At 61.0% G+C, this 27,692-nt stretch overlaps 1 protein-coding gene and 1 non-coding gene across 2 annotated transcripts; both read right to left on the reverse strand.

Annotated features, from left to right (window-relative positions):
• Positions 1-10,937: 10,937 nt before the first annotated feature.
• On the reverse strand, positions 10,938-27,560 carry WNT10A (Wnt family member 10A). Its single transcript, XM_074594717.1, has 4 exons — positions 27,502-27,560; positions 24,349-24,611; positions 16,199-16,575; positions 10,938-11,405 (listed from the first exon to the last, which is right to left on the reverse strand). The coding sequence occupies exons 1-4, from the start codon at positions 27,558-27,560 to the stop codon at positions 10,938-10,940; spliced, it is 1,167 nt and encodes a 388-aa protein (XP_074450818.1).
• Positions 13,876-13,948, reverse strand: TRNAV-GAC (transfer RNA valine (anticodon GAC)). The gene has a single exon. It is a non-coding gene; the product is annotated as a tRNA-Val (tRNA).
• Positions 27,561-27,692: the final 132 nt, after the last annotated feature.

Here is a 27,692-nt window from a genome sequence, read left to right on the forward strand (position 1 = left end):
ATGTGATAGTCTGGGCTTGCTCTGCAAGAGGTGACATCACCAGGGATCTTATGGTCACCTCTTCTTGGGGGCAGCCACACCACTCTGATTGGTATCGAAGGGTGCCCATCACTGAGGTATCTGAATGCTCGCTCTTGGTCCGTTGGCTCTGGAGCAGCTGCAGCCCTGGAAGTGGGGATGCGAGGAAGTGAGATGGGTAGTTTTGTGGCCGCAGGGTGGTGTGGTGGCCCAGCCATCCCTTTGTGCCTCTGGCTGACAGCCCTTCTGGGCACGAGATGGCTCTTTTAGCTTCTGGATGACTGGTGCCAGCCCTGGCCTGGCTCTTTGAGATTCCCTGTGCCCTCACCCATCCTGGTGAGGAAGATGGGGTCGGCGGCTGTCCCAGGGGCTGGGAAGGGCAAGGAGACTCAGCTACCCACCGGGAGGTGGAAAATGGCCCAGAGCAGGCAGTGCAGCTAGGTGGGGTGTTGCCAGCTGCCATCTATTATTCCTGCCCTGCATCAAAAGGCCGAGATGAAAGTCTCCAGCACAGCCCTCTCCGCAACGTGGACCCCCCTCCTGAAATTACTACTCCCCTGAAGGAGGTTGCCTTTGCCGGAGCGGCGGCGGAGAAAGCCGTGTTTACACACCAGGTTTCAAGTGCCGATCACCAGCTGCCTCAACGTAATTACAGTCTGAGTTGCTGGGGCTTGGTGCTGGGGTGTTTGTTTGTTTGTTTGCAGCCCCAGCGTGGGGCAGCTGGTGAGGGAGGGCTGCTCTGCCGGCAGCTGGAGAGCCAGGCTCCCGCCGAGCCCGGCTGCCTGACCGAGGGATGCTGTGGTCCCCAGTGAGAGTGGGGCCAGGCCAGCCCCAGGCTTTGCAGTGGCACAGGGAGGAAGGTGCCTGGGGGGAAAGGGCATCTCCCCCAGAAGGGCAGGGATGGAGCTGAATCCCTAAATCCTAAATTGCTGTGGCTGCCGCAACAGGAAGCCCGCAGCAGGGATGGAGAGTGAGAAGGCTCCAGGAACCACAGCCACCATGGACCGATTGTGGCTGTGGCTCGCTGCCTGAGCACGCCATGAAGTGTGCATGGGCTGAGCAGGGACAAACCTCCTCTCTCGTCCCCTCTCCAGTTTCTGTTCCCTAAGTCAAGTGAACAAAAGTGCCTCACATCCCTGCCCGCACTCAGCCTTGATTTAGCACTATGCTTTGCCACAGGGCTCACCCGCCACGGGGGATTCGCATCCTGAGATGGCTCCAGGGACATCTCTTCAAGGCATCTCCTCCAGCTCCCTCCAGCAGCAGCAGCCAGCTACAGAGACAGCACGAGGATCAGGCTCCCTCTCAGTCTGCCTGACATGTGTCCTGGAAGTGGTACCAGGAATTGGACTTCTGGGTCCTATTCCCAGCCTGGCTGCTCATTGTTCATTATCCACATCAGTTTTTGTGTGCTGGCACCAGAGCCAACAGCATCCATCTTGCAGGCAGGTTGCAGGGCTGAGCTGCCAGCTGTCGAGTGCTTCTAGGGAAAAGACCACTTATCGTCCGGCACTTCCCAGCTTTTCCATTGCTGCCAGGCTCTTCTTTCAGCCCAACCAACACCACTTGACGGGGAGCCCCTGCAGTATCTGGGTTATCTGCCCCGCAGCCAGGGCTGCTGCCCCGGGACCTTTCAGGAGTAGTTTTAGCAGGCAGCCACATCAAAGCCAGTCCAGGAGGCTCCATCCCACCACAGGCTTCAGCACCCATGAACGGTGAGCATGACGCACCGTGACAGCACAGATCGCTTCTTCTTGTAAGGCTGGGCAGGGGGGAGGATGTGAGGGGCCAACGACAGTGCTGCCCCTTCCACTCCACAGCCACCTTGGGCTTGCGCTGGGTCCTACAGCTGGAGGAATGTGGCAGAAGTCTTCTGATTTTACACGTCTCCTCTCACAGCCCCCTCCTCATGAGGACAAATATCCTCAAAGGTTACCAACCTGCCTGACTCAAACGCCTCCAGTACTCCAGACTCCCCAGTCCTGGCCAAAAGCGCTTTAGCATTCTGGCTGCTGGAAATGTGCCTCCTGGTTAGCCCAAATGCAGAGGGCCTGAACTCCCAGCCCTTGGCTCCCAGGAGGTCTGGAGTGCACCTTTAGCCAGCACAGGGCTACCAACACCAGTCCAGACCTGGCTTTGCTCCGAGATGTCACTCAGCAAAAGCCCCTTCTTCTGGCAGGGATTTACCCCAGCCGGTCATGGCAGAGGATTTGCACTAGCAGTGTCATGGTGCAGTGCATCCTTATTATTAGACAGCTGTTGCAAACAGCTGGAGACTTTGGCTTTGGCTTTTTTTCCCATTCTCTACTTGGAGTCAGCCCTTTAGGGTGTCCCCATGGATATAGGCATCGGTACCTGCGCTGAGCGAGCAAAGAGTCTGGGAGCCTCTTGGGATGACACATGCTCCTGGGCTGGTGCCAGCAGTGTGACCGATGGAGTGGCAGAGGGGTGCAGCCTGTCCCGAGCAATAGGATCCCCGCGGCACCAGGGGCAGGGTGAGCTGTGCGTGAGCAGCAGAGATGAGGCTCACATGGACGTGTCCCCACGCGTGTGACAGGCATGCTCTCCACCTCCATGCAAGCAGCAAATGACAGCAAGTCTTCAGGCACCGCTACTTGTGCTTCTTTTTATTCTATTTCACTGCCTTGCACATCTTCTGATTTCTGATCCGCGCTCAGCAGCTCCCTTGGCAATTCATTCAAGCAGCGATGGAGGGACTCAGCCAGGCCACCCAGCCCACCCCCAGCCTCAGGCCAGGCCCACTCGCACCCCCTTTGCCAGGGAGAAAAGGGGTATTTCCCCCCGGCAAGACCCGTGCGCTACGTGCAGAGTGTGATGGGGAAGCGGGTCGGCTGCCGGGGGGGTGGCTCACTGTTCACCGGCACGAGTAGGAGGGCGAACTGGAAAGAGCCTCCTCTCCCGATGGAGCACCACCGCCCAGGCTTGACGAGGCGTGTGCTCCTGCGCCACCCATACACGCCTTGGGTGCCTCTAACCGCCTGGGACAGGTATTCATGGTCCGGCGGAGCGTGCCCTATCATGCCTTCATGCCACGGCGCTCGGCAAGCGCCTCCCCTCCCTGCAGCTGCAGCCGTGCTGGAGCATTCCTCTGGGGAGGGCTGGCTTGTACCAGGAGGATGGGGGGGCTGCGCATGGCCACCCCCTGCTCCCCAAGGGCACTGGGCTCTTCCCCACTGCAGCACCCTCATCACCTCTCCAGCTCGGTCCCTGCAGCGAGGGCCCACTGCGGCCATGGAGGCAGCACTCCTGGCCAGCACAGGGAGATATTCCCAGGAGCAATTTCAGGGCTACTGTGGAGGCGTGGGGAGCACACTGGGGTGGCTGCGTCCCTTGTTTCATGTGCGTGTGGCCGAGGGTGGTGGGACCCTCCCCAACCGGTGCAGAGCGGGAGCCAGATGCGGCAGGGGCAGGGAGAGTGCATTAGGGCTGGGATCTCCTTGCCCCAAGGAGAGTCCCCTTCCAGCTCCTTGCTGAGGGTGGATGGGGCTGCAGGGAGGATAGCGTATTCTGGAGGAAGCCAGAGCACTTCCAGATGTAGCCAAAAAGATGGAGTTAGGTGGCATCTCCCCAGAGGATCAATACCTGTGGAGCTGACACAACCCTGGTCCGTGAGAGCCCTACAGAGCGACACTCACCAGGGGCTCGGAGGAGCTCCCTGGCCATGCTGCCAAGCACCAGTCCTCTTTTGTCTTGAAAGTGGGTCTGGGGAGAGGAAAAGCCCTGAGACAGCAGGGCAAAGGCAGCTTCTGGTGCTGCCCAAGCTTGGGCAGAGTCACTTCTAGCTGAGCCCACCAGGTTCGCATAGGCACACAAGAGAATGGTTGGCACAGGCAAAACTGAGATGAGGAGGATGGGAGACATATGAAAGTACCAGCTCTGCCCCAAAGCTGAGAATCCCCAAAGCCCAGTATCTCTGCAGAACCCGGCATCCCTGCAGAGCCCAGTATCCTTGTGGAGCCCAGCATCCCTGCAGTCAGCAGTGGTGAGGAGCCTGTCCAGCAGCAAGGTCATCTGCTATGGGAAAGAGCCCCGCTCCAGTGGTCTGAGCTGGGCACGGAGAACAGACATATCCGAAGCCACAAGTGCCTTGGAAGTGCTGCTTCAGTATCCGCTGTGGCCTGGCTTCTTGGTTTGATTTTGAGCAGTAAAATAAGTGACCCAGTGACCCATCAGGATGGGTGCCAACTTCATCTGCCAAGCAATCCTGCTGCATCCCTGGTACCCAGAGCCAAGCCCAGCAGGTAGGAGCCGTGAGTATGGCACTCAGCAAAGGGAAGCAGGGAAGAGGGACCGAGCCCATACGGCTCCTGCACCCCCAACCTTCATGCCCTCAGGGGGTGCCCCTAAGAGATCAGCTGCGGTGCTGTTTGATCCAGATTCTCTCAGGCTCAATCCAGCTCTTGTGTGCGTGTGTAACCACCTTGGAGCTCTGCCCATCAGCCGGCCGGGCTCATACCCCTTTCACCCTGCTCTGGGCCACCTCTCCCCAGAGCAGAAGGGACCATGCCTGCCGGCTGGCCCTAGCCCCAGTGGGTTACAGCATCCCGGGGCGTGCCGCGTACCGGGGTGCCCCCAGACCCCGCGTGTGCCGGGGCCTGGCAGGCGCTGGTTAAGTCATGTGTTTTGTGTTGGGTTTCTCCCCCTCCTGGAAAGTCCCAGTGCGGAGCGGTGGGGCTGAGCCGACCGCACACAGCTGCGGGCCACCACATGAGAGGAGCCAGCTCCCCGGGGATTACAGAGCCCCGGGAGCCTGGGGAGGAGGCAGGAGCACCCGCGCCGTGGCCCTTTCATCTCTCCCCTGCCTCACTCCCCCTTTCATGTCTGCCTCTCTGGCCACGCTCTCTTTTCCTCCGCTGCCTTTGCTCTCTTTGCACTTGGCCTCTTTTCCCTGCCTTCCCCCCAGCCCTTCCCGCTGCACCTGGCTGTGCTGGCTGCCTCTGCACCCCTCCTGTCACCCCCCCAACCAGGACCCTGCGCTTTCATCCTCCAACCCCCAGCCGCCTGCTCCCACCTCCCCTGCACTGGCGTCCTGCCCCCGCGCCAGATCTGCCCCTCCATCGTCTCCTTCCCCAGCCAAAAACCTCCCATTGCCATGGGGGGAAGAAGAGGGGTGGCACAACGAGCTGGGGATGCTGGTGGACCCCGATGTCCCTCCCTGTCGCTGGCACCCACCTTCTTCAGCTCCAGCTGGGGGACAAAGAAAAGGCACCCACTCATGCAGCAGCCAGGGCTGGGCACCATCTGTGAGAGGGCTCTGGTCAAGGGGTAAAGGAAAGTGGTGGGTGCCCTATTCTCATGGGTCATATGCCTGTGCCAGGGACCAGTGTCCCTCACATACTTCTTGAGAGGCCTGGGGTGTCCTTGGTGTTTCCTGGGGCAGGGGACCACAGGCAGAACTGAGGGAGTAAAGAATATTTGGGTCCAAACCTACCCACAGCTGTTGCATCATAGAGCGCATCACAAGCCAGGTGGTCTAATGGTTAGAGCATTCCCGCTGAGGCCATAGGCTCCCTGGGGAGACTTGGTGCCCATCTGCTTGGTGGGGATCTCAGCCATGAGGGATTGGGCTGTGGAGAACCTCCACATCACCCCCTTCCCGGACACACTACCAGCCTCCTTTCTCCCACGTCTCCCCCGCCTGCTCCCACTCTGGTGCCTTCCCACCCTGCTCCTCTGCACCCACTGCCTCCACTCAGATCTTCTACCTGAGGGGCTCAGTGCATTCCAAATTCTGCTCCCAGCTTGCTCAGCCTCTACCTTCCCCATCCCTTGTCCAGCCTCCCTCAGGAGCGCTTCCTACCCCAGCCCTTGGAGCTGCCCTGGCTCCACCACAGCCTTCAGCCCGAGCCCTGCCTCTGTTCTCCATCTCCACATCCCATCCATTTCCAGACACTGCTGGCCCTTCTGCAGGCGCGTTGCAGCCCTGTGTCCAGGGGGACCCAGCCGTGGAGCACCAAGGGCTGGTGCCACTGCGGCTGAGCAGGGAGGCCACAGTCCTCCCAGGCAACGGGGGCGCTCCGGCAGAGCGGAGCTGCTGCTGGCATGTCTGGTCACTCAATAAGATCAACACAGTGGTGGCTACAGCCTCCTCACCAGGTAGGTGACCCACCCCTCATCATGGAGGGCAATGCCAGCAGGATGCTGTGCCAGGGGTGGTGAGCAGGAGCTGGGCCTGGCAGGGGGAGCACAGGACGCCTGGGCTCCTCTCCCGAGCCAGCTGCTGCCTTGCTGTAGGTACTTCGCCTTGCCAAGCAGGTCAGTTAGGGCCAAACTCTTTTTTTCTTTTCCGAGGGGTTGCACGGGTGCTGGTGCCAAGCGTGACATGTTGGGGCTGAACTTCAGGAAAGCCTCGGAGCACCTCTCTGCAGCTCAGGTTGCAGCACAGTGCCAGCTAGGCTCTCGGGAAGGGTCTCAAGCCATGGCCACCTGCTTCTCAACCAGAAGCAGCATGGAGGCCAATTGCCCAGACCAAGGCAAGGAAGGGTCTGCTCTTTTCTCCCCTTGGACCAGCAGATTCAATGAGACTTTGCTCTGCAGTGACTTCCAGTAGCCCAGGTGCATCTGGCTGCTTTTGTGGGTCAGCAGCCCACCAGGCTCTGCCAGCCAGCCCTGCCAGCCCTGCCCATGGCTATGCTCATGCCACCCCATGGGATGGGATGGGATGGGATGGGGGGGTACCAGAGAACTGTCCCCTTGTGGCTCTGCTTCACATCAGCTCTGCTGGGAGCAGGAATGGAATTTGGATGGGGCTGGGCGTTCCCGTGTAGAGATTCCCCCGGGCAGGATCTGGCTCTGATGACTGTTCTGCGCGGGGAAGAAATACCAGAGGAGTTACTCACGGCTCATTGGGGCATGATGTAGCAACTCCTCACCGGTTCCCCCCACCCTCCAGCCAAAGTTCCTCCTGTGATCTCCTGGGGAAAGTCCCAGCCCCCCCACTCCCCTCCTGCCACCCCCAGAGACCTTCCCCACCCTTGCTGGAGCTTTCCAGAAGCAGATGAGCTGGGGCTTTGGGTGAGAGGAGAAAGGACCAGAGCGACCTGCCGTGCTGGAGGGAATCCACTGTCCCCTTGGCTATTCCATGCTGTGTCTGGTGATGGGCACAAGGCCAGGGTCTGAGAGAGAGCACCAGCCTGGGTTATCCACATCTGGACAGCCACACATCTGGCTTCAGACCTGGCAGAAGTGCAAACTGATCAGGCCAGCTCAAGTCTCTCTATTGCCTTTTCAGCGGTCACACGCAGGTCAGGTTTCCCCATCGCTCTCCACAACCACAGGGGCAAGAAATGAGATTTACTTTCGGTTTGCTGGAAGGAGCTGAGGAGCTCTCCTGCTCCTGGGGCTGGCAAGTTCAAACTTTGAGAAAACCACTGGACTTCACACGGCTCCAGCAGAGCCACCAGGCTAGTAGTCCCCTCTGCAGCAGGGACCCTCAGGGATGGAGGAATCTCTAGAGCTTGGGCCAAAATACTTAATGAAACTGGACTAAGTTCCACCTGGTTTTGGCAGCATGGACTTGCTGCCATCTTTAGAAGCCTTCACTGCCCTTTTTATGACATGCATATGAAAGAAACGGCCTTTTATTTTTAGTTTTGGAACTTCCTTGGCGATTTGCCTCTGCAGAGAGATGATGGGAGAACGCTGGGAAAATCTGGTCCCCTCTGCTGGAAACCTTCCTCCATCCTCTGCCTGGGCTGTTCCACCCTGATGCACATTCGTCTTTCTTGGGTGAAGTACCTTGAACCTTCCCACTTCAGCCCAGCCCCGTGTATGGTGTCCCACAGGGTGGAGGTGTCCCTCACAGGGTAGGTGGGGGGCATGCACCAGAAGGTGCAAGGCTGGAGCAGCTCATCAGGCTCAGATAGTCCCTCCATGTGAGGAAACATGACTCTGGTGGGAGTGGGACAGATCCCATCTGTGGATCAGGGAGGCTGCACTCAACGCTCGTGGAATAGCAGAGCTCTGGGATGCCCAGACCATGGGGAGCCAAGCCCTCACTGGCAACTGGTTCTGGAGGCTCATCAGTGGCCGTGGAGAGAGGAGGTGTCCTCCACGCTCTCTGTGCCCAGCAGCGCGATTGTTAGGATGGCTGCCCAGCAGCTGGTTCCCAGTTAGGGAAGCATGGGGACACTGTTTTTGTAACCACAGGCACACTGGCGTCTTGCCTGTGGCTCCCAGACGCTCAGCGAGGGAAGCCATGGAGCAGATCTTGAAGGCTGGTATTGCGTAGGGAGCCAGCTGGCCCCAGGAGGGGATGAGCTCCTGCAACCAAGAAGCCTGTGCCCTGGAGCTGCCTGCGCCCACGGCATGCTGCCTGCAGCCCAAAGCACCCCCTACACCACAGCGCCCGCACTCCTGACCACGCCGCCCGCAGGCCCACCAAGACCAAGGGATCTTTTTCTCTTTTCCCCTGAATGTCCCAGAGTCCCAAGCTCAGATGGGGTCTCTGCAGAACCAAACAGAACTGTGGCCTGCCAGGCGCGGTGGCCAGGCTGTGGTGGGCTTCTCACCCGGGCTGTGCTGGCAGTACTGGTGTGCAATTCCACAATGTTACGTTCCCAAAATGTTGGGGGGGTGCTCTCCAGCAAGCTGCAGTCTTTGCAGCTCCAGGATGCTCGGAGCCTGGTCCCTTGCAGGGGAATGTGAGATGTGCTTGGGGGGAACAGCCCTGCATCCCCTCTCTGCATCATCAAACACATCTTGTCCCCACTCCGGTCCCCTCCCCAGCTCTTCCCGGTCAGGGGAGCTGTGTGCTGGGATGCAGCTGCTGCAGCGCAGGTGGCCTGGGATTAGCAAGCAGGGGAGTGAAGGGGCCGCTGTGGTGCGGGGAGAGCTCTGTGGTGAGTCAGTCATCACCCCAGGCAGCCCTGAGATCACAGGCGCCTGCAAAGGAGCCCCTGGGAGGTGGGAAGACAACGCCACCTACAAAGTGCCGATGCCTGATCGATGTGCAGAGCCCTGGGCAGCACAGCCCTGGGGACACAGGGGTTTGGCTAGCCTGGGAGGGAGCAGGGACATGGGGTGGCTGGGGGACAACAGGGAGTCCGACTAGTGCTTGGGGCAAAGGGCAGAAGGCAAAGGGCTCGGGGATTTGGAAAAAGATGTTGGAGATGGATGTTGGAGATGGAAAAGCAGGACCTCAGGAGGGAAAATGAACTGCTGGAGCAAACTCGCCCCATGGGAATACTGCTGCTTTCATGCCCCACAGGGTGAGCCTGGGTGCCCTGAGCCCCAAGCAGAGATCCGGTCCCTGCGAGGTCACCAGCCCCAGGTCTTTGCTGCCACTGCAGCGGCCCCGTGCCCTGCTGTCCCTGCTGCGTTGGCAGACGGAGCCACACCGGTGCCGCAAGGTCACAGGAGCTCCCACACTGCCCTCCATCACCCTCCTCTTCTTCTCAGCCCCTAAAACACACCTGGCTCCAGGGGCAAGGACCCCATCCACCCGGTCCCTCCTGGAGGGACAAAGCCAGCCCTCGTGCTTGGGGTTGGCGAAGGGCAGAGCATCCATTCCAGCTGACCCAGCTTCCCGCCGCCTGCGGGAGCGTTATGAAACGAGGACACGGGCCGCTCCCCACTGGGCCTGGGGCACTTGCTTCCTTCCAGCCTGGTATTTTCCTCCTCGATTTTTTTTTTAATTCTTTTTTTTTTTTTTTTTTTTTTTTTTTTGTAGCCCCAAGGGGCACGCAGCCGTGGGAGGAGTGGGGAAGTTATCAGCCGGGAGATACCAGCAGCATGATTCATTGCCTGGCCCCTGCAGGCTGCCGCAGCCGGATGGGTGCCCTCCCTGCCACCGCAGCGAGGTGCTGTTTGCGGACCCCCATCACTTGGCCCGTCCTTGCTGCCTCCCCCGCTCCCTGCTCTCCAGCCCTACCACCCCTCCCCAGGAGCCTGGGGAGCAGCAGCGCAGCCCCCAGCCCCAGCATGACCATGGGCATGGGGCCAACAGCTGGAATTCCCATGGGATGGATGGGGTCCAGCGTGCGTGCAGATGGGCAGGAGCCTCCCAGCAGCCACCTTGCAAGAGTTTGGGGTGGCCACGGGGGGGTCCCCCCCCTCCTGCCACTCTGCAAACAGCTCTTTGGGCTGTTATTATGCGATGGCAGCAGAGTACCAGGGAGAAAGTCTCACACAAGTGAGTACCTCCATCCTTCTGGCATCCCCTCCATCCTTCTGGCACCCTGTAGGAGCAGAGAGCCCCAGGAAGAGCAGGGTGCTGCACCCCGAAATACCCCGTGCTGTCTCCAATCCACTTTTATTCACAATCAGAAAATAACTTACCATACAATAACACAGGCACGCACAGCACAGCCCCAGGCACCCTCCCCTCCGGCCATGATGCTACAGCCCAAGCCGGCCCAAGCTCTGCCCCGGCAGAGGTGAGCCCCAGCCCCGGGGGCTGTGTCCCCTCTCCATCCCATGGGATGCTCCATCCCCATCCCGCTCAAAGCACAGCCTCCCACGTGGCTGCAGGACCCTGTGCACGGTGCCAGTGCGTGTGTGTGTCCCCCCTCCCCTCCCACCCTGGGCTCCCCATGCCCTGCTGTCCCCCACCCCACCCTGCCCCGTCCCGCTGGGTGCCAGCGGGTGCTCCCCCACCCCCATGCCCACCCTCCGCCCCCCCGAGCGGTGCTGGTGTAGGCGGTCTGTACAGCATGGCCGTGTGCTCCCCGGGGCCGGGAGCCATGGTGCTCTGGTGTGGGGCCGGGCGGGTGACAACAAAGTGCTGATTTCGGAGGGTGCCGAGCATCTCCTCTCCCGCTCCCCTCGGAGCGGAGGGAAGCGGGTACCGTGGCTCCATCTCCCCCCCTTGCCCAGCGCCGATCCCCGTCTCCCTCCCCCCCCTGCGGGCAGGCGTGCTTGTCCCTGGCACCCTGGGGTGGGCACCCATCCCTGCCCGGCTACTTGCAGACACTGACCCACTCAGTGATGCGACACTCCTCGCAGGCCACGAAGCAGCACCAGTGGAACTTGCAGTTGCAGCGCTCGCTGCGCGTCTGCCGCAGGATGTTGTGCCCGCGGCCGCAGCACAGGCTCTCGCAGTTGTCCATGCCCGGGCTGGTCTTGTTGCACAGGCGCCCTTGGGTGCCCAAGGAGTCCAGGGCCGGTTCCCGCTCGCAGAAGTCGGGCGACTTCTCGAAGTAAACCAGCTCGCTGATGCCAGCCCGGCGGCGATGCCGAGCGTGGCCCGGCTCCAGCTGCCCGGCGTTGCGGTTGTGGGGCCGGATGAGAGTGGCCCCGTAGAAACGGTCCTTGAGCAGGGACCCCACGAGGCGAAACTCGGGCGTCACCTGCCAGCACGTCTTCAGCTGGCAGCTCCCCGAGGTGCCGTGGCATTTGCACTTCCTCCTCATGTTGTCCATCACCACCTGGTGGGGAGGGAAGGACAGAGGAGTTAGCATGGAGGACATGATTTTTGAGCATCGGAGAAGCCATCATGCAGCTCTCTGCGGGTTGGGAACACCACGGGCTGGCACAAGCAGCCATCACAGCGCTGGAGCTGCAAAGCCCAGGAGGCTGCATCCTATTGCTGTGCCCAGTGTCACCCATGTCTCACACCCTGTCCCTTCCCTTCCTGGCAATACCAACTGGCTTTTACACTCCGGCAAAGGATTGGCACCTAAAGGAGAAGGTGAGCTACCTGACCACAGGGAGGAGAAGGAGCCTGGATCCCCCGTTCCACTGCTGCTTCGCTTCAGCAGCATCAACTTGACCATGGACCCCAGTTTGAAGCTGGGATGGCAGCATCTCTGCAGCCCTACTGGGACCTGCCAGGGCAGGGGTCCCCTACACATCTCACCGGCCAGGAGCACTGCCAGCGGGGCATGTGGGAGGGATGCTTTCCCCTCCCCAGGGCTGTCCTCCCAAAAAGCCCCAACTCCAGGAGTCCCGGGAGCAGCTCTGGTTTCAGCTCTTGCCTCCTTTTTGCCGGGAGCCCTGGGTGCAGCACTGGGGGGCTGAGGCGCTGCCTCCCACCATCACCCGAATTTCAAGCAGGGATCGGAGACGCTCACAGCCCTGATTTGTGGTTTGGGGAGGCTGCGGTGAGGCCGGTGCCACATGTCCGCCCCCCACAAGGGCCAGAGTGCGTGGGCTGGGCTGCGGCTGCGGTTTGGGCAGGCTGGGGAATGCGGCTCGTGCAGAGGCTAGGGGCCAGGGAGGGGACAAGGAGGACCTTGGGCTCCCTGGGCAATGCTGCTGAGCCCCCAGGCTGCGTGCTGGGGTCCCCCCATCCCTGCAACGGATGCTGCTGTGTCCGTGCCAAGGGAAACAGCTCATGCCCAGCAATCTCCCAGGGCACGGAGCAGCCGCACATCCCCAAACAGCCTGGAAAGAGGCAGTTCGTACCATCCTTTGCTCTGCCTCAACAGGGATTCCCTGTTGGGTCACGTGTCCCCATGCCCACGCGCTCACACAGGCTCCAGCAAATCCCCTTCCCATGGGGACACCCAAGCCCCGCCGAGAGGCAGGCTGGGGCTTGCAAAGACTGTCACAGGCTGATCCCCCCCACCCAGGGCCACGCGCCGGGACTCGGGGGGAGCCCGGGGACACGTGGCCTTGTGCAAGGTCCAGTCCCACGATGCCAGCCCTGCCCGGCCACCCGGCTTCACGCCTGACGCGCGCTGCCTGTTCCTGTCCCCTCCCTGGGGGGGACGCATGTGCGAGGAGAGCCTTGTTTTGGTAGGGGTGGGTAGTTTTTACTCCTTGTTTTTTTGTTTTTGAGTAAATCTCCCTGTTGCTAAGCAGTTATGGTAATGAAGACAGGTCAGGGAAACACGCCTGGAGCTCGGGGCATATGGCGGAGAGGTCTGGGCTGGGCTGGAGTTTGGCTTTCATCCTGCTGAGAGTCCTGTCTCCTGCCGGGAACAGCCTCCACCTCACAGGTAATGAGCTGCCCGGCCTCTCCGCCGTGCCCTGGGTGTGCCAGCCAGGAACACCGGCTCCTCGCCACTGTCCTTGCCACCATCCATGGGAACACTCTGGCACCAGGACTCCATCCTCTCCCACATCCCCTCCCCGCTCCCTTGGCTGGACCAGGGAAAATCTGCTCATAAGGCTGTGGCTGGGATGGTCACTACCGGGATGGAGGGGACAGCGGTGTGACAGCTGGACAGGGGTTCATTTGGGTCTATGGCTGGTCACAGCAGGGCCTGGAGAAGGCAGCGTGTGCGTGCCATCTCCATCACACAAGCCACCACTGCTGAGCATCCCGAGCCCCAGCACCACAGCACCCATCCATCCCTGCCCATAGGATGGGAGCTTGTGCTCCCTCCTGCATGGGCAGCGCAGGGGGACAGGACCCTGCCAGAGCTAGGAGACGTGAGAAGGACCCATCCGAGCCTTGGCCCTGTGATTTTGCCATCGGATCTCCTCCATGCACCCCTACTTGGCCACGTCCTTCCCCCATCTCACAGACACCCGGGTTCGGCACATGCCTGGACTCGCTGGTGCTTTCTTTCGCACATTCCCAGCTCCTCCCAGACACGCTCATAAGAGCTTTATCGTAGGTCTTTGTTGTGAGGGTAATGGGTAGTTCCTGGCTGCCTTTCATCCTCTCTTGCTCTCTGATCTGGCGGGTTAGGAGGACCTGCAAAGCCTCTTGCATGCTCCTGCTGCTCCTGGCTGGGAGCTTGCTCCCTCCCAGGGATGCAGGACACCCACCTCAGTCTTGAGTTGGAATAGGAAGCCCCGGGTCAACCAACGGTTGCCTCTGTGCCTCCTATTCCAACTCAAGACCAAGGTGACCACTGCCACCGTCAGAGGATGCTGCGCATCCCCTGCAGCTGCAGTCCCCTCCCCGGCTTTGTAGCTGAATGCAAAAAGAGGAAAAAAACAGGGTGTTTCTGCCTGGTTTCGAACCAGGGACCTTCCGCGTGTCAGGCGAATGTGATAACCACTACACTACAGAAACCCACACCCCATGGTCACTGGATGTGGCCATTGGTGGCATTGTCACCTCCCCCCAGCATTGCAGGGTCTGAGTTGGGAGATAAGCTTACCCAGGCACAGAGAACCCTTGGAACACACAGGGACCACTGAGAGGATGCTCAGCATCAGTGAGATGCTGGAGAGCCCTGGGTGCTGCAGCTGCTCGATGCATGGAGAGTGACAGCATGTGGCAGGGCACGGCACGTGGCCTGCGTGTCCACATCACCGCTCTGCTCAAGGGGTTCCAGCCTTGGGACTTAGAGGGGAGGACCATGGAGCTGCTGCATCCAGCACAGCCACTCATTTCCTGAGAAACCCCAGCAGATTGCTCCTTATTACAGCAGAAAGATGGGCCTAGGAGCGAGGAGGGCTTGGGTGGCTATGGCACCCATGGCGTTGCTAAAAGAGCAGGATGGGGAGATGGAGAACACATCCAAAGGCAAGGTGGATGGCCAGGTCCAGCCCCGGCAATAAGCATGGCACCAACAGGCACAGACCAGGCACAGAATCATCTCCTTGCTCCAATGCTTGGCACCCACAACCATCACAACCGGACCTGCACATGGGCTCACACACTCATCTCAACAGCATCCCTGAGCTGGGCAGCCTGTCTGGCCATCACTTCCCCACCCGCAGCTGGTACCATCCCCTCCTTTATCCCTTCGGTCCTCCTCTGCCTCTGCTTCCAGCTCCCAGGCTTCTTCCATCACGTCCAGCTCTTGTCTCTGAAGCCACCAAAAGCTGACAATGCCATTGCCAGTCCCGTGCCTGCGTGCACTTGGGGACAAGCAGACCCCAGGCATTTTTGCTGTTACTGGCTCCTGAAGGCACCACACGATGACCTCCCTCCGGTACAGACGTATCTCTCTCACCTTCCCGTCCTTCTGCAGGGGGCTGTGGGGTTTCCCTTAGGAAATGGGCAATACAACCCCAAAATTTTTGAGCATTGCCAAGAGCCCCAGTGGTTCGGCGCATTCAGAGCTGGAGGGGAGACAGGATGAGCCCTGCAGCCAGAGGTGGGACAGGGGTCTTGCCTGGCTTGGGGCAGAGCAGCCTGTGGAGGATTTAGCTGCGTAACACTGAACGAGCCTTTACCACACGCAAATAAAGCCAAACAAGCAAAAAGCTCTGGCTTTCCCCAGGCAGTTACAGCTTGGCCAAACTAGGACAGCTTTTCAGGGCCATAAAGCTCAGCTCCAGCACCAGGGAAGGGCACACATCAAGGTCCTGCTCTGCAGCGTCCCCATCGCACAGCTGCCTTTAAACATGCTCGAAGCAAGAGACGCATCCACACGTCTGAGCCATCCCGCGGAAACACTCCCTGTGTCATTCTGATCTTTAATTACTTATTCCCACAGCCACTTCGCACCCCCCTGTGCTGCCCTGGCAGTGTGTGGCTGGGGTCTTGGGGACAAACATCCCACTGGATCCATGGGACACGGTCTCCCTGGCACAAGGCAAGCAGGGAAATGCAGCCGTCCCCCCCAAGCCCCTCCTGCCTGCGTGCATCTTGTCTCCCATGTCAGGCTGCTTTTAAACACCAGTTTCCAGAGAGAGCGAGCTACTAATTAGCACCTTTAACGAGACCTGACATCATGAGAATGGAGGGGAGGCTGCCCTGCTCGCCTGGGCAGGCTCCAGCATCCCCCAGGAGCCGGGGGACAAGGTTGTGGGCTGTCACCTCTGCTCACAGGGGGGTGCTGCACTTTCCAGCTGGCACAGGCGCCCGCTGCCTTGCTCAGTCCCGCTCACATCTGCCTCCTCGGGACACTGGCTCCTTCTCCAGAGGCAGAGCCATGGCTGGATGCTGTGGGGCCTTGTGCTGTGTCCCCTCGCTGGGGACAGTGCATGGCAGCATCGGCCTTCTCGCATGATGCCAGTGACCTTCTCCTCCCTGACCATAACGCTGTCATGCTGCAGCTGCCCGACACCGGTTCACCCAGTCCCCGAGAGGCAGGAGCTGGTCCCATTGCCATGCCACCGCTGCAAGCACAGGCAGGTGGCAGTGGCCTGGGGAAGTGTCTCTTGGCTGGGGGACAGCAGCGATGCCTGGGGGTGCCCCCCCCAGCAGAGATGCTCAGCAGCAGGGCTGCACCACTGGGCAAAACTGGGGAGAGGGGGTGCCTTGGGGACAATCCCCATGTGTCCCACCACTCGCAGCCCACCCAAGTGTGTCCCAGGGACCCTGTCCTCACCACCATCGCCCCGCAGCCCTTCCCAGCGCCCCGCTCACCTGCCGGCCCACCCGGTTGTTGTGCAGCCTCATGCGGGAGTGGATATCCCTGTAGGTTTCCCGGGAATCAAGGAAATCCTTGGAAAACTTCTCCCCATAGTCCACATCGGGGCTGCAGCCTCCCCATTCCCAGGAGTCCTGGAGGCCGGGGGTCTCGGCCGGCATGTGCTCCATGTGCACCCCGTGCACCATGCCTTTGCCGCGGTTCATGGCCTCCAGCTGCAGCCGGTGCAGCTTGCGCCGAAAAGCCTCCTCATCGCCCCGGCGCTTCTGGTCGCAGCCACAGGCCTGCAGCTTGCCCAGGGCGCAGGCGTTGGAGACGGCATGCACCACGCCAGCGGCCGCGATGGCATAAGCGAAGGCGCTCTCACGAAAGCCTGCAAGGGAAGAGAAAGCGGGGCTTAGGCTGGGCGATGGGACCCTCACGGGGGGCTGGGGGAGCCCAGCACCACGCCAGGGAGCCCAAGGTTCAGCTTGTGCCTCACATTGTCCTGATGCACCAGCTCCCCACCCGGACCATGAGCAAATCCTCACTCGGTGCTCTCCATCCCCATCCCCACCAGGACACGTTGCTGCTCTGAAGTGCAGCACTGCCCTGGCCGGGACCCCGGTTCCCACTATCACCCTGCTCTCACATTGCCCTGGGAGATGCCACCAAGCCACTGCTCAGGCATCAGTGTTATGGCTCTGACGGGAAAGGCAATATCTCCTCCCTACGCTCCGCTCAGACTTTCCCAGTATATTAAATATAATGCTGGCTGAGGAACACTTCTGCTGAGGAATGGACCATTTCTGCGTACCCACAGGGTGCAAGAGGAGGCAATGACAGGAGCAGGCTGCGCTGCCTGGCCAGCCCCATCCGTCTGCCCCATGGCCCTTCCCTCCCTGAGCCCCTGCAGCTCCCAAGAAGCTCTAAATGCGATACCACGCTGGAAAAATCGAGCATCCCTAGTTAGTTAGAGCACGCCACAACCGCACCGCGCGCTGCCAGGGCCGGCAGCTGGTTGTCGTTAAACGCCGGGGAGCGAGGATGTCCACAAGTGTCATTAGCTGGGGATGGGGCGGATGGGGACAGGGACGGGTCCCACGGCGGGGGCTCTGTGGGGCTGCAAGCGGGGGCTGCCCAAGGGCCGCTTGGTTTCGCTGCAGCTGGGTGAAGAGCTTCCCCCACCTGGGAACTTCTGATTTTTTTTTAAATGCAAAGTCATATTTTACTTTGTGGGTTCTGGGCCAAGCGGGGAGCCCACAGTGCCCTTCGCTTGGGTGCGCAGCGACCGGCCCCAGCACGAAGGAGGGAGAGCCAGACTTTGTGCCGTGGCTTCACACGTGAATAAACAAATAGCTGGAGTTCGCCGGCCTCTCTCCCTCTGTTGGACAAGAGCAGCTTCATCAGCCCTGCCTTTGCTACGGCTGAACAGATTTGGGAGCGTTTTTTTCCAGCAGATCTGTGACATCAAACGGGGCGGGGGGGCTTGGGTGAGCACCCCAAAGCACAGATCCCGAGCAGGGGGGGCTCTGCCAGGTCCCTGCCTGCCCGGCCGAGTGAGGAGAGGTGAGAGCACGACCGCTCCCCGCCGCCGTCACCCGTCCTTGGCCATGCTCCCCATCACGCACATCTCCTCGGCGGTTCGCTGCCGCCCACCGAGCGAACGCTATGATCTTATTAAAGGGAAATGAAACGCCGCTTGGGAACCTGCATTTAAAGTCACGCTGCTCTTTTTGTGTGTTAATTTGACACTGGTGCGTTTAAAAAATTAACGAGGCGCTGCTTAAAAGCCAGCGGGAGCCTCTCCCAGCTTCCCCTCGGTGTGGGACAAGCTTGCTCTCTCAGCCTGCCTCTTTCCATGCACAAGTTGAACAACATTTTTCAGCGGGCAGGTAATGGGGCTGCTGGTGTATACGCTGCGCAGCCTCCCCAGGGAGAGCTCGCGCTGGCAGGCAGCGCCTGCAACACACCCACGTCGCTGTTGAGAGCAGGACAGCACAAATTCAGGGAACTTCAGCCCCTAGCTGAGCGATGCAGGATGGAGAACCAGCACGGGAAGGTCTCCAGGACCCCCAAATCCTCCCCGTGTCAGTTCTCCGGCCCTGCAATCTGGGCCAGCTCCAGCCCTTCACGAGCTAAACCCGGGCACAGCCCAAGAGCGGGGACCTGTCGCTGCCACCCCGCTCGGCGTCCCCAGCTTCTCACACAGCCGGTGCCCTGAGATGGTGGCAGCAAACCCTCCACCCGGTGTGACACTCTCCTCTGGGCCCTGCCTTTCCGTTAACCTCTTTCTCACACATTTCTCCAGTCTAGCAAATAACTTCCCATGCAGCATCTCCTTAAAATCCCTCCTGGAGCCCAGACAGAAGCTCTACCCCACCCAGTCCGTCTAGCAAGCCCGTCTCCTTACAGGTAAAGAGGCCGGGTTTGTTTGGTACCCTCCACGGCTGGGGAACTCCTGACATCAAGCCCCATCCCTCCTTCTTCCTCCGCTGCTCACCAGCCACGCGTGAGCTGATGGATGAGGCACAGGTCCTTGTCCCTGGAGCTGCCGTCCCCCAGGCTGCAGGCAGGGGACAGGCTGGTCCCCAGGACTTCTCATCCCAGCACTCTGGGACTCTTGTCCCCATCTCACCATGGTAATTTCCCTGCTCAGTATCGCTCCGCCTGGCCCCAACGCTCCTCCCTGCCTTATCACCTCCTTCCCTTGCCCCACACTGATGGGGAGCTGTGAGCAATGGGGAGAAGGGGACCAGGGCAGCGCCGGGACCGCAGCAGCCATGCCAGCACAGTTCCGCTTGGAGGTTCAGTTTACATTCCTCGCTCTACCTCTGCCACACCAGAGCCCGGAGGATTGCAGCAAAGCAGCGAGCAACGTGGCTGCAGGCGACAACCGCCAGCCTCGTGGGCTCAGCAAGGGTGGGAGCTTCCAGGAACCAGAGCCAAGCGCGGCATAGGGCAGCCAGCCCCGAGCCCTTTGGAGGGAGGCTCTCCGGCTATCCCAGCCACCTAAGAGCTCAGTGGTGATGTTTGAGACACCAGATCCCTCCAGAGACCGCAGAAGAGGTTGTAGCCATGGGAGGTGCGAGGAGAAGTATTGCATCCTGCAGGACAAGTACTACATCCTGCAGGGAAGAGGGAATGGAGGACACCACCCTGACACCACCGCCTGATCCAACCTTCCATGTACTTAAAGGACTGTGCTGGGCAAGGAGGATGGATCTGAAATCTCAGCCCCAAGTCAGATGCCAAAGCAGTTTTCTTAGCAAGGGAAAATTTTCCCTGTCAAGATGCATCTAGGAGATGCCTTTTAGCAGGACTTCAGCTGGCACTGGTTCTGCCATGGATGCTGCAGTTTCTCCATCAAATATGTTGATGTAGTAGGAAGGCAACGGACCTGGGTCAGGCTGTGGGCTCCATGGTCTGCTGGGGTAGGGAGAACTGGAGTCATGGTCTTCCTCCCATGGTTCACCATCGCACCCAGGCAGCAACAGCCTCCCAGCACCCACCACGGTGGCACTGAGGGAGGGAGCAGGTGGGACAGCCTGGTCGAGGCACAACCTGGGATGCTCAACTGCCTCCTCCATGGGCAGCACTCCCCATAACGCCGGCAGCACGTCGCCCCGGCCCCGCTGGCTGGCGAGGTGGAGGAGAGCTTCTCCCGCCACCTCCTGCGAGGCCCGTGGAGACGGCCAGTCCCGACACGCTGCCTCTCCCCCAGCCCCGCTCCCTCCCCTCCCCTCTCCCTAATTAAACTGCAGGTGAACCTGCCAGGGTCTGGCCCGGCGCCAGGCGCTAAACGCCTCCCTGCAGATCCTGACTTGTCTCCCTGCACCTCCTTGAGCGTGCCGGGGACAGCCTGCAGCCCTCGCTCCCCATCCACCCGTGGTGCTCCGAGCCGGCAGCCCGAGCCCCTCTGCGGGCTGCAGGGGTCTGGGCTCAGCCCCGCACCTCCAGGGATGCTGCCCTGTCCCCAGGGTCTCGGTTTGCCACCATCAGTTAGGGGAAGGTCCATGGGGGCACACAAAGGGATGTAGCCGAGCATCTGAAGCATCCACGTGCACTTCGGGGCCAGGTGGGCAAAGCCCTTGGCTTGCCTGGGGGTACCAAAAACCCTGCCAGCAGCCCAGCTGCAGCTGTGCCGGGCCAGGCGCTGCGGTCTGCGGGCACCAGAGCTTGGCTGGGGCTCTGCAGAGCTGGGTGCCGGGGTCCTGAGCTTGGCAGCATCTCCCTGGATATCCACAACAGCACCTGCCTCCCTCCCCGCACGGCAAAGCCTCCCCAAGCTCCAGCTCACAGCTGGCTGGGCCCCAGGACCTGATGTTTCCAACCTTGCAGGGAGTTCCCCCCTCCTTGCTGTAAGAAATCAAGGGTTGGCCATGGTCATGCAGACCCCTTGGCACCAGAGAGCCCTTCTAAGGAGGGCACGGGGCATGCAAGCATCACTGGTCCCTCCAAAGGCTGCAGGAGGAACAGCGGGATGCTGCGCTCCAGAGCCATGTCTCCTCCAGCCACACGCCCTCAGGGGCCTTCAAGGACACCCAGTCCAACCGTGGGGGTCCCATTTCTTTCAGAGCTCCATATAGGTCAGGCTGGGCTGAGCAAAGGTGACCGTTCAGGGAAGAGGGATCCCTCAGCAGACCACAGACAGCCCCTGCCTGGCATCTGGACAGTCCCAACCCTGCTGGCATCACACCCGCCCATGGGTGCACGCATACCAGACAAGGACAAGGGCTCGGTGACCCACCACCATCCACAGCTTCGTTTTTGGCACGCACCCAAGCACAGTTCAGCCCAGCCAAGCCACACAGTGCCCAGCAGCGCGTGGATGCTGTGGGGGGACTACATACGGGGGGGGGGGCATGGTTGTGCCGCTCACCCTTGGAACAGGACCAGGGGACCCGTCTCAGTCACTGATGCAGATGCAGCCACCTGCCTCCACCTCACTGCTCCATCCTCCTACATAAGCCCCTGGGGCCAGGAGAGAATGTCTCTGCCAGCACTTGGAGGGAGAGGGAGGGACGGCAGACAGGGATGGGACCAGGGATAGGACTGGAGGGTGCTAGCAGTGGTGACAGCATGAGGGAACGGGCAGGAGGGTGGCGAGGACGTAGGCAGCCAGCTGCAGAGCCAGGGAGGACAGGAGGAGGATTTGCAATGGCAATGCTGAGCCTGGATGCACATGGAGAAGATGTGGGCCAAGGAGGATGGGGGTGCAGACGGTACTGCCGACTCAGTGAGGGGTACAAAGGACACCACACATCCCAAGGGTGTACCACCAAAAGATGAAACCAGAAAACCCACAGCCCATGGGGGTGTCTGACCAAAAAAAACTAAAGAGGCTCTGTGAGAGCAGGAGTGGTAAATCCCTGGGCACCCCCTCTGCTCGCCCTCCGCTAACCTGTCGTTCTGCCTGGCAGCCGCTGTGCCCTGCACCCCGGGGATGGCTGCACCTCCCTGCGGTGCCCAGCAGGTCTGTGCTCTGCCCAGGATGCTCTCAGGATCCCAGTCCCCAGCTATGCCGCCCAGAAGGCCTGCCAGATTCCCAGCCCTGCATGATTTGAAGTCTGCCTTCTCCTTCCTGGCTCCCCAGGCTCAAACTTCTAGGATCAGATCAGCGGGATGTGGGGACAGGCACTTTCTTGCTACTGTCCCCCGCTCTGTCCCCTGGCTGTAAGCCCTCCAGCTCCACCAAGCACTTGGATGCCAGGCAGAGCATGGGACGGCTGACCAGCAAGCACCGGCGCTGCACCCTGGCCAGCTCAGACCCGCGCTGGGCGAGATGTGAGGGATGCAGGAGGATGGGGCGGAGGTGGGGAGCGGAGCCAAGCGGGGAGAGCGGGAGGGAGAAGCCAGCTACAAATAATTTAAAGTGAGATTCACGCACGGCTGAACTGATGGCAGAAGAAGTGGGAAAAGGAATGAAAGATTAAAGGGGTCTGTCACTTCGGGTTACAAACAATGATCCTACGAGCACGTTGCGTTCCCAGGCACAGCAAGGATGGGGCAGGGCGCAGAGCAGAGACCTGGTCCCCGGAGGTGAGATGCATTAATGCCTGCGGCACAGAGCCTGCACCCCTCGCTTCCAGCACTCGCCTCTCCTCCAGCGCTGGGGATGCACCCAGCACCCCCGCTCTGATGGCCCTGTCCGTAACAGCTGCAAGGCAGAGCTCAAGAGCTCCAGCTCCGTTATTGAGGGACACGAGTCGGCTGGAAGCAGGCCAGGGCGCCAGCCTCAAGGCTTGCTCCATGCCAGAACGGCTCTGAGCAACCACATGGGGTGGCCTGGTTGCTTGGGACTCATCCTGTGCTCACTGCTGTCAAGAGAGGAGTGCTGTGAGGTGCCCGTCTGTTCTGCTGCACCAGTCCTACCTCCGTCCTTCCATGGTGCTGGGTCTCCATCCCAGGGGATGGGATCCCACTGGTGCTGGGAGCCTGGGCTGAGCCATACGCAAGAGCTCAGGACTGGGGCAAGAGCCCAGGGGCTGCGGGAGTCCCCGAAGCCATCGGTCGTGGCCCCGATGGTGGGAAGGGCTGCGGTGGCACCTAAGACATGTGAGCTGCAAGTCACCGGCCACCACCAGTCTTGGTGGGCTGAGGGAGGGATGCAGAAGGTCAATGCTCTCTGCTGCTGAAACTTCTCACCCAGGCTGGTGGGACCTGCAGCAGGGAAGCTCACCTGGGTGTGTGAGCAACTTGAGCCAGCAAGTCAGTGTCTCCCGCCGCCCGAGGAGACTAGAAGTGAATCGCATTCCTCAGAGGACCTGGAAATACCTCGATGCTTATCAGGGCTGACGGTCCCCACCCTCCCTGCCAGGCCCTAACCTGGGTGCTGCTCGCGGAGGAAAGAGACGCTGCCCTTCTCCAGGCACCATCAGCTGCTCCACGGCCTGACCACAGCCCTGATGCCACACATGCTGCAAGGTAGCATCCCCTCCAGCAAGGCTTGGCCCATCTGCCCTGGACCTGAGGGACCTGCCAGCACCAAAACTCTTCTGTGCTCCCCTCTCCAGCCATCTCCCCACCTGCCTGGGTGCTCCTGACACCGCATCCTCTCAAAGGCATGTAAGCCTCAAGCTGCCAACCTCTCCTCTGTGAGACTCTCCTTTCCATCTCCCAGAGAGAGATGTTGCCAGGTGTGGAAGGATGTTTGGGGAAGGGGGAACAGAGGCACCTCTCTGCTGGGCACCAGGCTAGGAGGCTCACAAAGGGGGTAGGTGAGCAGCATCTTTGGGAGTTTTCTCCTTCCTCAGGAACTGGAGGAGCAATGTGTTTGCTGGGCACCCTGCCTGCCCTCAGCACGCTGCCTGCCTGCCACTGGCACCACATAGTTCCCTCCTGCCCACAGCGTGGGGCAACGGGACCTTCAGCATGTGCGAAGACCCAGGCTTCAAGAAGGGTACTTAGATGAGAAGATACATTCAAGTCCTTCAGAAGGTCCCATCAGGTCACAACCCTGATCTGCACTGTGCAGGGCAGCCCCTCTGCACCCTCAGAGTCCACTCCTGAGGGAACCTCCCTCCTGAGGAAGGCTCTGATAGATGCAGGGCCTGCGGGGGAGACGAGAAGACCCTGGCACCAGGGCTCGGCAGACTGTGGAAGGCTAGGAGAGCTCTCCCAGCAGTGCAGGTGGAGGCTCTGTGGGCAGGCGAGCTCCCAGGACAGCCTGTCTCCCTGCCCCGCCATGCCACCATGCTCCAGGGTCCCACAAAACAGAGAGCCCTCTGCTCCCTGCACTGGGGAGCCAAGACAAAGGCAGGACACCAGGATGATGGGCTCACAGAGTTACGTCCCATTAGCTAGGGGCGTTTCTGCTCACCATGATGCACTGAAACACCATCCCTAGAGAAGGAATAAGCCAAGATGCTCACTGTATCCACCAAATCGAATCCCAGAGCATGGCATCTACCTTCAGAGCCACCAACTGTGCTGCACACCCATGGCACCACCCCAAACACCAGCCTACATTTCATGGGAGGAAGACACCAGAAAGCAGTGGGGCCTGAAAAGAGCCTTGGGAGCAGCTGGGGCTGGGCAGGGAGGAGCAGCTCAGAACAAGGGCCAGCACAGGTACAAAGGTGCACAGGGAAGAACCCATGAGGGCTGCTGAGAGCAGGGACTGGGCAGAGGGAGAGGGAGAGGAAGGTGGCCATCCAGCCTTTACCTCTGCTGAAGATGATGCTCTCGTAAGGGATCTTGTTCTTGGTCTCGAGGCTGGAGCAGTTCCAGCGCTGGTCCCGGAACTGGTGCTGGCACTCGTGGATGGCGATCTGGATGCCCTGGATGGCCGAGGCAGTGACGTCGGGGTGGCGCACGCACACCTCTAGCTGCCGCCGCGTCAGCCCCGGCAGGGTCAGGCACACCGTGTTGGCGTTCAGCACCGGCTCCGACGGCAGCTTCAGGCCCAGGATCTCATTGGAGCAGGAGCTGGCAGGGAAAGGGAAACAAACCCTTGAGCTCAGAGCAAGCAATGTGCAGACCGCTTGCTTCCCCTTCAGGAACACACCAGAGGGAAGATGCTCCTCTCCCCACACCGTGCCCACTGCCTGCAAGGGTGACACACCAGGGCAGGCTGGGATTGGAAAGGAGGAGAAAAGACGAGGGGCACTGGAATGGGTCAGCTCTAAATCTAGGGGGTCCCTCTCCCTCCTACCCCTGGGCACAATGGCAAGCTCAGCCAGGCAGAGATGCCCCAGTGGCACTGGTGCTGTCATCCTCTCCAGCCATGTCAGCACAGCCTGGACCTGGACACCCTGGCAGTCTGTGCCCAGCACCAGCCCAGCATCTCCCCAGGCTGCATCCCCCCTGCATGGTCCCCTGGGGCAGCCACGCAGCGCAGACTCTCGGGCACAGACTGCCCTGGCTCTCCTTCCCCAGAGCGTGTGGGTTTCCCCCTGGGAGAATCCAGGAGCAGGAGATCCATCCCAGGTCCAGCTCCATCCCTGTTGCTGGCTGATCCCCTTCCTGCATCTCCCAGGTGCCCCTGGCACTGCCAGTCCTTACAAGGAAGGTAACCAGAGGGACCAGTCTTTTCCTGACAGCTCGGATGGGAAATTCAGAGCCGAGCACCCTGCTGAACACCCTCAAGCTCCCAGCAACCATCCCAAATCCACCACCACATCCCAGCCCCACCGGACCTGATGCCTGTCACCACCGAAGCACAGAGACCAGCAGATGGATGGGTGCAAGGGGAAGGACACGGTCCATGGCAGGGGTGCAAGTAGAGATGCTGCCTGGGGAAACAGGGAGGTAGATGGAGTGTGGGGAGATGGACAAAGCGTGTCCAGAGAGAGGTGCCTGGAGCTAAGACAGTGGTACACAGGACAGACAGATGTGGAGAGGGAGACAGAAGGGGAAAAAGTGTCTGCCCAGCTCCAGGGAATGGCTTGAAGGATCCTGGGATCCACAACGTCCAAGAAGAGGACCTGCAAAACAAGCAGTAGGCAGCGGGATGCCCAGGAGCATCCTGCAGCTTGCAGCAGGGTCCACTGGGAGCTCAGCACCGCCCCACTCCTTGCCCAGGACAGCTCGGTCCCTGCTAAGAGCTCTCTCCAGGAAGGGCTCCCTCTTCCCCAGGACAGCCAAGAGCTGGGTCCCTGGGAGGAGCAAGGAGCTGGAGCCCTTTGAACCTTGATTACAGAAACGAGACTTGGAGGAGGATGCTGAAGGAAGGACTGCAGCTGCCTTATGGAGCAGCCAGGTCTTGGGAAGAAGGGTTACTCCCCCTCCGCTCCCCCAAATCCTGCAAGCCTGGTGCAGGTACATGGACAGAAGCAGCTCTCGGGGATCAGGGACTGACTTCCCCAGCTCAGCACTCACCCAGCTCTGGAGGAAGGGCTCAGCCCCAGCATCCCTGTCGAATTACAACTTGCTCAGGGGGGAAGGGGAGCTGTCAGGGTCGTGCTGCTGCTTTCTCCAGCTTCCCAAGGGTGTTTATACCCACCCCACCACTTCCACGAGTGACACGTCGGTCTGCCCCCGTGCAAATCCACAGTGTCTCCAACAGGGAGAGTCGGGGGGAGGGGGGGGAGCAGAGAGAAGGAGGGTGGAAAGGGCTGCATCCCTCCAAAGCCCCTACACAGAAGGGGAAATGCTCTGCCCAGCTCCTGCGCTCGTTCACACTGTCAAAGCAAGCCCTGGCTGAGAGGAGATGAAAAGTAGGTCCAGAGCTACCACCAACCCCAAGCCCAGCAGCTCCTGCCCCAGGCACTGCAGGGACCTTGTCCCATGCCTGTCCTGAGCCAGCCACAGCTCCTGCCACCTTCTCCCAGGGCATCCCGGGGGGGCTGTTATGCTCCTCTCCCCATTGCACAGCAGGGAAACTGAGGCAGGGGCCCTTGTCTAGGACCCCAGAGAGTGGCGGGCAGGTCCTTCTGCCTCTTGCTCCACCCAGGGCTCAAGGGGGCCAGGGAGCGGCAAGGAGCTGTCACTGTCACCCTTCCTAGGAGGACACAGCACTCCCCCCAGCTCTCTTCCCCCTTGAAATCTGGATTTAAACTTGATTTCACGGTGACAAGCCCCCAGGTCACAGGCTGCAGCGGCTGCTGCTTTAATTAATACAAGTCCCAACGTTAACAAATTATATTTAAAGGGGCTGGAAGGAGGGGGAAGGGCGGGGGACCCCCCCCCCGACTCACACCAGCACCAGGGTTAACCCCTGGCTGCCTGCAGTGTACAAATTTGGGATCGGGCGGAGGGGAGCTGCCAGCCACCCGGGGGAGATGGAGTCGGACAGGGTGGTGAGTGTTGGGGGGCCTTTTACTGGAAGGCAGGCGGCCCCCTCTTACCCGCCTCGCCTTGGGGATCGGTGGAGCCGGGGAGGGGATGCAGGTGGATCCCCTGCCCCGGTGCGCACCCCTGGGGCGCGGAGCCCAAAGGCCCCCATCCGGTGGGTATCGTCCCCCACGACAGTAGCATCCCCGCCATCATCCTCCCCGGCCTCCAAGGTGCCCCCCGGAAGGAAGATCCGTCCTCCGCCCGCGGAGAGCGGGGAAACTGAGGCAGGCAGGGCGGGCGCTGGGGCGGCTCCGGCCGGGGAGGAAAGGGGACAACCCCCCGGAGCTGGGGGAGCCGCGCATCCCACCGGCGCTCCGCCGGGACGAGGGGAAGGCGGAGGTGGGGCAGCGGCCCTGACAGCGCCCTGAGCGGGGGGCTACAGCCGTGCGGGACCGGGCCGGGGCGGCGGGACCCCCCCGGAGCCCCCTGGGCAGCCCGCCCCCGGTGCGGGGCTGGGCGCGGCGGCTTCCCGGCGCCCTCCCCATGGGGCCGGGGCGCTCGGCGGCGGCGGTGGGGCTGGGGTTGGGGGGGCAGCTCCTACCTGGGTACCCAGAGGCTGAGCAGCAGCGAGCAGAGTCCGTGGGCCAGGGCCGGGCGCATCTTCGCTGGGGCAGCGGCTGTGCGGGCTGCGGGCGGGCGGGCGCCTTTGGGGCAGGGGCGGCGGGGCTCGGCGCTGCTCTCTGCCCGCTTTGTTTGTTGTGGGTTGTTTGCTTGTTTGTGTTTTCCCCTCTC

The sequence above is a fragment of the Larus michahellis genome, chromosome 7, assembly GCF_964199755.1.
Source record: "Larus michahellis chromosome 7, bLarMic1.1, whole genome shotgun sequence".
Taxonomy (NCBI): Eukaryota; Metazoa; Chordata; class Aves; order Charadriiformes; family Laridae; genus Larus; species Larus michahellis.